The following is a 10729-nucleotide window of genomic DNA, read 5'->3' as shown; positions in this document are numbered from 1 at the left end:
TTTAATTAAATTAATATATAATAGGGGTGCAAAAAATTATTTAATAAATTTTGAGAGAAATATTATTTCGCTTGAGAATTTTTTTTTCCTTTTTAATAAATTTTAAAAAGAATTTAACAAAGTTTTAAAAAGTATTTTAAAGATAGATGGAAATATGATTTTTTTTTTTTTAAACTAAAATATAGTTTCATTGAACCATTAAGGGGAAATAGTTTTTTTTTTTAACCCATTAATAATTTTAAATAAAATTCAATTCAAAAATTATGTAAACCATAATTGAAACTGAAAATTATTTTAAAATAATTTATTAATTCAAATTAAATTATTTTATAAATTAAATTAAATTAAAATATAATTTTTAAATTATTTGTTTTGATTTAGAATCATACTTTTTTGACAAAGGTAATTTAACGCCATATCTTTACTTCGAAAAGAAGAAGGCCAAAGGATTCTTAAAATTTAAGTGCGTTCTTAAAATTACATCTGTGAAGTTTAAAAATTCAAAAATCTCACAAATCCATTAAAAATTTTAGTTATAATTAGAAGTTAAATCATCATTTAATAAAAATTTTAAAAATTTAAAGTTTCCCTTTTTAGTTTATAAATCTCACAATTATTCCCCCACTTGAAGTTTGAAAAACCAAAAAATTTCCCCTAATGTTTACAAATCGTCACTGAAGATGATTGTCTTCAATGACATTGGCTCTTTCTCCTATCTTAATTCTCCTTGTTGATCACTTTTCAACTATCAATGAAACCTATTTTCTTTGACAAAGATTTATCTTGGACAAAGATGATTTCGTTTTCGTCTGAGATGAGATCTTCGTTCAAAATGAGGATGACTGTCGAAGGCTTAGACAAAGATGACGTGACTGTCTAAGATCTCTGACAGTTGTCTTCTTTTTGGACGAGAACAATCCAATAAAAATAATTTCATTTTTATTGGAGAAAATAAGTTTCGTCGATAGTTGAAAAGTGATTGATAAGAAAAGTTAAGTCAGGAGGGTGAACTAACCCCGTCAGAGATGACAAAATTTATTATCTTTGATGACAGTTTATAAATCTTAAAATAAATTTTTTGACTTTTTAAAATTTAAGTAGAAGGGAGTTATAAAGTTTTTAAATTAAAAAAATAAATATAATAAAAATTTAATTTTTTATTAAATAATAATTACGCATATTGCTTCACTATTGGATTTGACAACTCACAGACTCACTCCGCTATTTCTTTTTGTAAAGCTATACCTCTCTGACGCGTGTCAGTTTGACCACTACCCTACCCCAATCCTTTCCCCTCAAAACTTATTTCATGGTTAAATGAGAGTCATCGTGCAATTAATTTTATATATATATATATATGTATGACCAAAGTACTATTTCCCAATCAATCTTATTTGAATTCGTAAAGTTATATATGTAAAATTGAAATAATTCAAAATCTCACCGATTAATTAATTAGAGTTAAAAACTTTTTATTAAACATATAGATAAAATTATTATTTTATTAATAATATTAAAAAATATATAAAGTTCATTATATTTTCTTTCATAAGTTTTAAAATATAATATTTCATCTCTATTTAAAGTTTTTTAACTTTGAAAAGTTACATTTTTTTTTTTTTACCAATCCTTTGAAAAGTTTTTTGACTTTGAAGAGATTTGGAGATCTCTTTGTTATCAATTAAAAGATCCGTTTCAGATTATTTCTCATGCGTTAGCCAACAATTTAGAGTGAAAAGGGGAGGTTGTCGACGTCGGAGATGATGGTTGGAGGGATGAAGAAAAAATTTTTTTTTGGGGGGGGGGGGAATGTGACTTTTCAAAGTTAAAAAATTTTAGATAAGAGTGAAATTGTTAGTTTTTAAAATTTAGAGAAAAAATATAATGAATTTTATATTTTTTAATATTATTAGTAAAAGGAAGATTTTATTTTGATTTTTTTAATCAAATTTCTTTTAGTTAAATCATTCTGACCAAAATTATGAACTCTTGATATATCATCCATAAATTTTGAATTTATGCTTAAATTCTATATTTTTTATTACTCGAATAATTAGGGTTATTATCATAAATAGTTGAACTCTACAATTTATATACGTAAAATTAATAAAATTATATACATAATTTTTTTACATAAATAATGTATATTATTATATAACTATGTATTATTTTATTTTTAATTTTTAATTATTTAATCATATAATAATTTTTTATTATTTATATATGATTATGTATATAATTATATTCTACCCAATATATATAGTAAAAGTTTTTGTGTTTAAAAGGACGTATACATTATCTTGGCTCAGCCAACACCGCGACCGCAGGAAGACAGGAAAAAAAGTACAACAGACAGGGTGAGATAAAAGCAAAAAGGGAAGGGAAAAAATCATAGCTTCCATTTTCTTGTTTGCTAGGTTTGTTGACGAAAATGGGAAGAGGGAAGGTGGTATTGCAGAGGATCCCAAACAAGATCAACCGACAAGTAACATTCTCCAAAAGAAGAAATGGTTTGCTCAAAAAAGCTTATGAACTTTCCCTGCTTTGTGATGCTGAGGTCGCTCTCATCATTTTCTCTAGTCATGGCAAACTTTCTGAGTTTGGCAGCAATCAGTAAGATAACTGGCTTCCCTCTTTCTTGTTCTTTCTAAATCTGTTTTTGTCCACTGAATTTTTGGTGTTCTTTTTTCACTACAGGTAAAACACATTATTTTGCTTTTACTTTTAGTTGCATCATATAATGTATATTTTGATCAAAAACCAACTGAACCGAGGTATTTGGAGGTTAAAGAAGCAAAGGGCACTTCAACTTGTTCATCTATATTTTTCTTCTTCTTGATCTGTTAGCAGATAAGATGAACAAAGAGATGTGTTTCTTTTGTCAGGTCTGATATGACATCGTTTTAAATGAGAAATCACTGCTTTTATGCTTCACACACTCTCTCTCTCTTTTCAAGATCTCTTAGCTTCATGAAACGAAGTTCCTGGATATCGGGGTTTTGATTTTTTTTTTTTTAAATGTTTAACACTACGTATTTCTTTGCTAGATTTCTTCCATACTTCCCTTATTAGCAGTTTCAAAATGGAATGAGAAACATGCTTTAAAAACTGTCTTCTGGGTTCATCATTGTAAGTGATATAATTCATAGTTCATCCTAATTCTGGAACTCAGCATTTACAATTTCCAACACTGGATATTGCTGAAGTAATAAAAACTTCTGATGATATATTATTGCATCGATTATAAGCATATCACCCAGATGATTTTTCCTCTTTCCTTTTCTTTTTTCTTCTTTCTGGGGGAAAAAGCATCTAGATTGGTTGATGGGTAAAGCAACCTTGTTTGGGTGATGTGTGGGTTGATATATAGAAGGAATGATCTGTCTACTTTTAATTGGGAATTAAAACCTAGGTTGAGGACTGTAACTGGACAGTGCCATAGCTGTAAGCTTGTAGCTGCCAAGCTTATCAAAGATCTGGTGATGTAATGTATCATATATATGTTTACTTCAAACTTGCCAAATAAGAGTAAATCTATAAGATATAATATACTTGTCTATACTTCTAGTTCTTGTCATAAACTTTACTCAGAAATTGCTCGAATTCCCCCATCAAATAAGTTGGCTTTCAGCTTTGGTTCCTCTTTGAAAACCCTTGAATATATTACTAACATGTATTTTTCTCTTTCTAGCAGTAACGTTGCCAAGATCCTGGAACGGTACCGGCGATGTTGCTATTCCTCAAGCTCCAGCAATATTTCTGAGAACAATGCTCAGGTTTGTACATTAATTTCTTCTCATACTGCTGTACTTAGGTTAAGTTAGATATGGCTTTATTTTGGATGTTCCATCAATGATAAATTTAAATATTTTCTAAAAGTTTATAGTTTAGGGAATTGCAGTGTCATTTTTCTTTAAACTTATCACTAACAAAGGCCAATCAGATAAACAGAATCTTGGCGGCAAAATTAGGAAGGGATCCTCCATCCAGCCATAGTCTTGTGAAAGAAGTTAGATCCTTTAAGTTTTCTAATTCTTTTTTTGATAACCAGAGACTGCCCGCCCGTATTTGTTAGATGGAACAATTCATAACCACTATACTAAGTAAATCAGAGTTTAAAAAATATAGTAAAGACTTCAAACCTAAATCTTTATCTTAAAAGTTCTAATATTTGGTTAATTTTACTAATCCATGTGGTTTAAGTTTTATAATTTATAGGTTAGTTATTTTTAATTACTAAGGTTAGGGATTTGATTGGAGTTATTTATAGACTCTTCTCATTTAGCAGAAAATTATCATCAATACCACAAAAAATGTGATATTAAGTCTCCTTATAACTCTTACATGCGATTGTTAGTGGCTATCATGAACATAGTAATAGATCACATCTGATTTAAGGCATATAAGCTTTTTAATTTTCAAATAAATATTAAATTTATTTTAAATTAAAATCAATTTAATAATTAAAATTAAAAATAAAATATCTAATATTTGGTCAGGACATTTTCATCTTGATACTCATGATAAGGTATTTCAAAACAAAAAGATTAATCACATGCATCATTGCAGTAAATCTTCTTCAAATGAGTATTGTCTTTCATGTATTGCAAGATAACCTCCCTCTTTGAATAAATATGTATGTGGTACATTATGCTTTATGAATAAGTCTCCAATCAAGGCCTAGTCTAGGTCTCACAATATATTTTTCATTCTAGAAAAGTTATGTATGATTGGAATAGCCACCGACAAAAAACAAAAAGGAAAATAAATGTTGAACAACTACCAAGATGGGTACAGGACCGGGAAAATACATGAATGGAAGCACTGTTTAGGGGAAAAAAAAATGAAAGGAACGAACCATCTAGAGCATAGGTCTTGGCTAAGATCTGTTGGTGTCATACCATGTCACATGAAAGGATTGGGAGGCAATGCTTATGATTATGGTTCATGACATAAATGATTCGGAAACAAAATTAAAAGATATAAGACAAATTGATCTTCAGAGTTTCTAAATACATCAGGTCAAATAGAAACATACTTATTTGAAACAAGTATTGTTTGCACTACAAGAACCTTGAAAAACTTTAGTGGCATAAGCTTTTCATTAAGGATCTATAATCATTAACTTAATACTAATGTGTTCAATAAGAAACTTGTTTGCTTTGACTCATTCTTTCAGGTGTAAGTATTTTATGTTAATATGTTTACTTTAACTTTTATTGTTCTTAGTCAATAATATAGTAGTTAAATTGTCTTAATAAATCTTCATTGGCTTAAAGATTGAATTCATAATTCGAAGTGTAGATATGAAACTTTTAATCCATATACCCTAAGAAGTTGTCCAAAATAGGATATGAACTTTGCATCCGTTGTAGAAGTAGTAGCTAAAAATTGGTTCTCACTTCTCCAAGATACAATTCCTCCAACAAAAGCATGAAGATGTATCTAGATGTTGACTTGCAAGAATCAACACAACTAGTAAGGTCAATCCAAGTATCCAACAACCTTCAAATCATCTAAATGTTTGTATGTAAGCATGCAAGCTTTAGTTCCTTGAAGGAACCTTATAATTTTTTTGTAGCTCTGTGGTTTAAACTTGGATTGCTTTGATATCTTTTTAATATTGCTACAGTAAAAACAATGTCAGGTCTTATGCTTTCCTTTGATGTTAAAACTCGTTTGAGTAGATTCATTGTTTTGTTAGTTTGCTTTCCTTTGATGTAGTCAACTCATGAATCAAAATTTGTAAAGTCAAGAGTGTCATTTGTTAGCCTTTTGATTCTCTCAATAGGGATCATTTCCAATCTTGAATGCCACAACATGGAGGAATTCGCATCCGTCACACAACACTTAATACCAACGTTATTATGTGAGACCATATAACTATAAGGAATGTTCTGATTTTGATGTATTATAAAAAAAACTATCAACCATTATAGAATTACCAATAATAACCGAATTTTGAACAAATCAAAAGATGTTATAGAAAACTAAAAAGTAAAACCCAAAGTTACAATTTCGAAATAAAAATCAAATTTCTAGAGAAACTAAGAATATTAAAGGTTTGTTCCAATTTTAAAACAAAACCAAATTATAAAACTAATATGTAAGTTCTCATGACTTTCATGTGTGAATGCATTTGGCTGCAAGAATAGATGGTATGTTTATTTTTCATCAGTTTCCTATGGTTTAGAAAACCTACAATGTATTAGAAACATTAACCATATTAGATTATTAACACATTAAAGATGTGAGATTACCCATTTTAAGTCAAGCCTTGTGTTTAAGACATTCCTTCCTCATGTGTTCATTCTTTCTACGGAAGAAGCACTAAGCCTTTTTCTCATTATAGGCAAGTATTTTTTCTTTCCCTTTCTTCTTGTTGGCTTGTTCTCACCATTGTCTTGAGTCATCGTATATGCACTTTCACACATCTCTTGAATTTACCTACCGTCCACTTGAACATACGTGCTCAAAAGTTCATTAGAGGACCACTTTACCTTATGCATCTTATAAGAAATTTTGGAAGATTCATATTGTACAATGAGAGAGTTCATAATAAAATGCATAAAAAAGGTTTTAAAAAACTGTTAGAAGCCTAGCTCAGATTTTATTAATATTAAAAGGAAATAATGTTGATAATAAGATATGTCAACTTCTCCTAAGACAAATATAGGTGTCTTCTCTCCCAATCAGCCTAAGACTGCCCAAATATACCAATAACAGTATTCCTTCCCTTTCTTTCATCAAACCCCTCTTTTATAATAATTTAATCTCATCCCAATCCTTATCCTTTAAATTCCAAATATTATTACATAAAATATTATTCAAATCAATTAGATATCACTTAAATCAAATATTATATTCCTAATTTATATATAATATGATATTAATTTATTAATTAATATTATTTTCCTCATTAATATTATCCGGTTATTCCAATCTTAATCCTAATAAAATATTTAATCTTAACATTTTTCACCCCTTTAAAAACCACCTTGTTCTTGAGGTGAGAAAATTAGAATTTTTTTTTGTTTTGTTTTCGTTCATACACACCCACGCCCACTTTTATAACTTTATTGTTTTTCTTTACATTTCTTTCTACATAATTTGAAAAAAAACTTCTCCTATTTTATCATTATTTTAGTTGCCACAAGTCAATTTCTAGTGTGTTTCCATCAATCTCTCATTTTTTTCTTCTTTTTGTTTCATGTTTTCTTTTTGTTCATTACCCGTTTTGTCTCTATCACCAATTGATTTAGATCACCAAGTGAACAAAAGGGTTCTGACTATTGGAACTCATCAAGATCTATCAATTGAACCCTTGAATTTGCCAATTCTCCCTTTTAGTCATTGTGTTCAACCAATTTGAACCCTAGATTTTATTGATTTCCTTTTATAGTCTATCGTCAACTAACTAATTTCATTGGAACTAGCCAATTTTTCATCAGAATCTATCATCTCAATTGTATATATTTCTTTCTTCTCTTGTTGTTCGTCATACATGATTTAGATGTCGTCCTCATTTGATCTGTATTCATCCACCAATAAGACATCTATGACTTATGTTTATAGTCACGTGTCAATTTCTCTTTGCTTTCACAATAGAGACAATTCTGTTTTCATCATAGAGGTGTCAACTCCTAAAGCAAATAGAGGTGTCTTCCCTCCCGATTAAATTGAGATTACCCAAATGTACCAAATAACAATATTACCTCAGCTTTCTTCCATCAAACCCCTCCTTTATAATAATCCAATCTCATCCCAATCCTCATCCTTCAAATTTCAAATAGCTAGGCAGATATCAGATTTTGACCCTCATACCATGTAAATATATGCTAACAAAAATGTCTACAAAAACACACATAATCTGAAGCAACAAAATTAGGAAGTATACCTCTAACCACAGCCTTACGAAAGAAATCAAAACCCTTCAACTTTTCTAATCTAGAGGGACAACATCAAAACCCTTCAAGTTTTCTAATCTAGAGGGACAATACTAAAAGGGGACTGTACGATATTTTTTTATCACTTAGATTACACACTTGATGGGAGTTATATATATAGGCTCTTCCCATTCTCTGGTTATTTTAGTTTTAGACAAAAAATAGTTTACTAAAAAAGAAAGAAAGGAATTGAGGGTGCAAATTATTAGCCATATATATTTGTACATAAACTGATATACTATAACTATTCTGTTATCACAACAATGTTGTTCATTGAATCTTGATTTTTATTTTTGTTTTCAAAATTCTATTCATTTTATTTCACATCATTTAGAAGATATAATTTATATACGTAATATTATTCAGTAAGATATCATAAACTTTTGTTTCATGGGTCAATGCAGATCTCGTATCCGGAGATCTTAAAATTGAGGGCAACATATGAGTCTCTCCAATGCTCACAAAGGTTACTTTCTGCTGAATCAGTCTAAATCTATACAATTAAATGCAACTATATATAAATGTTCGATCTTTAACTGATGAACTTGCGTATATAGATTAAATAAATTTTTGTTTTGATTGTTATTAAGGCATTTTCTTGGAGAAGATCTTGAACAACTGACTGTGAAAGATTTGCAAAAGATTGAGAAACAGCTTGACAGGACGCTCTATCAAGCTAGACAAAGAAAGGTACACATCATTTTTGGAGCCTTTAAGCATGCATACACGTTGAGACCCATGCACATATAAAAAGCTCATGTTTTACTTATCCAAATGAAAGAGAAGAAAATGTGTTGAAGGTTGTACTTCGAGAAACAAGATTTGAGAAAAAAAATTTCTCAAATATGATTAAAAGCATTCAAAATTGTTTTTATATACAACAATGTGATGAACCACTCTTACTTTTTTGAGCTTTCCCTTTCTGAAATAGTTGAAGCCATCACTAAATGGCTATTATATATGTTGTTGACTGATGTCTTATATATTTTCTACTTTTGAATGCAGACAGAAATGATGCAAAAACAATTGGAAGAACTGCAGCAAAGGGTAAGAGTTTGATACATTAATTTTAGGGCAACAAAAGGAGAAGTTTCTCTGTAGCTCCCAGTGTATATATAACATTGATGACTCTTTGAACAAAACTGATAGGCACAAGATCTCGAAGAAGAAAACAAGAAGCTGAAGTCTCAGGTTGATTAGCTTAAACAATACAAATCTTTTATGACAAAATAATTTACTATATTTCACACGTTATCATTTCATTTCCCTTATGTTTTTTTTATTTCCAGCTTGAAGAAGAAGAAGAAGAAAACTTTGAAGCTATTCAATTGAACAACCGCCTCCTTCAAGACCACCAACCATACTGCATTTACGATTTAGACATGGGGTATTTCATGCATATCTTCTTCCTCTTATATCACAAGTCATTGCACTTGTGTTTAATTTTTTTGCATGTTAAATGGATTCAGTTGTGGAGATGGCATAAACGAGGTGAACATTGTCATGGGCGGCGCCGCCGGGGGTGACCAGACTGAGGGATGGTTTTGATTCTTATTAAGTTGACATGCATCCAAATGCGTACGTACCTGCAGTTGTTTTAGGGTTGTGATGTGTTAAATAATCTTGATTAACTGTTTATTAAGCTGTACTGTGACTAGAATATAGGAGTTTAGCACTCTTAAAATGGTGGATTAAATTTGTGAATTGGGATAATTTATTCCCTTAATTATTAAGCTGAGATAAAGAATAATTCACTTTGTAGTTGTGGAGTACTGGGCGCGCTCAGCTTAAGGGGACGCTCGTTCTTCAAACATTTGACTGGCGGAAGAGCTATCCCACTGTTGCTATTTTGTACCTTAATTTCTTTTGACTGATGTATAATACCTACGTGCATGTGGGAACAAAATGGTTGGAGTTAGGAGTTAAGATGATTTCAGCTCTGGTAACGATGACCATGGCTGTGAGCCTGGGTGGGAAATGGCCCACAGCATGGCCTATGAGGACAATAGAGTGTACCAAATTCGATCCGATACGATTCAAATCTAGGTCTAGTTTGAAACATTTAAAAAGATATTGAGCTAGACAAATTAAAAAGTACAAAAGACAACAACCGTTTTCCATCCAAACTTTAATGAACTAATTCGCTCACCCTTCTAGTTTTTAAAGTCTATTTTTTACCAATACAGATATATAATAGAGTTTATATTATCTATAAATAATACAAATAAATTACGTTTTTATTCTAATTGCATATATTTTTCTCTATTCTCCTTATCAATATATATATTTTTTAATTCCTGCTTCTTTCGCATTTTCTTGTTAGAAAACACCCACATGAAACTTATGGAATTGGACGTGCTTGAAGCTTGTGCAAGCGATAGGACGTCTTAAAGTTGGTGGAAAAAACAAGATTAAATCAAAACAAAGCTCATAAGTGACAACTCCAAGGAAGATGAGCAATAGATCTACCAATAATTGTTTGCAGCAACACAGGGTTAGCAGTAGCAGGGGAGGAACAATTCTGTCAGCAAATTTTTATAATTTTTAGTTTTTATAATTATTAATTATAGATGAATAGAATTTTATAATTTTTTGAGATAAAATTGTAATTTAGATTTAGTAATGTCGGAAATATATATTGGGCTTACAAATGTGTAGATTGAAACTCATGTTATACAAAACTAATTAGCTTATGTTAAGGTCTAATCCACAACACTTATATACCACTCTTTTATGTTCTAAACATTAGATGTGAGACTTTTTCTTTCTTTCTTTTTTATTTG

General features: G+C 29.9%; 1 protein-coding gene across 1 annotated transcript; it reads left to right on the top strand.

Annotated features, from left to right (window-relative positions):
• Positions 1 to 2408: 2408 nt before the first annotated feature.
• LOC123225664 (MADS-box transcription factor 6-like) lies at positions 2409 to 9146 on the top strand. Its single transcript, XM_044649770.1, has 6 exons — positions 2409 to 2613; positions 3692 to 3776; positions 8351 to 8412; positions 8537 to 8636; positions 8952 to 8993; positions 9096 to 9146. Exons 1-6 carry the CDS (start codon positions 2432 to 2434, stop codon positions 9144 to 9146), a joined length of 522 nt encoding a protein of 173 aa, XP_044505705.1. The 5' UTR covers positions 2409 to 2431.
• Positions 9147 to 10729: the final 1583 nt, after the last annotated feature.

The sequence above is a fragment of the Mangifera indica genome, chromosome 9, assembly GCF_011075055.1.
Source record: "Mangifera indica cultivar Alphonso chromosome 9, CATAS_Mindica_2.1, whole genome shotgun sequence".
Lineage (NCBI taxonomy): Eukaryota > Viridiplantae > Streptophyta > Magnoliopsida > Sapindales > Anacardiaceae > Mangifera > Mangifera indica.
Note: the sequence above shows the minus strand (reverse complement) of the source record. Positions and strands in the feature narration are given on the sequence as shown.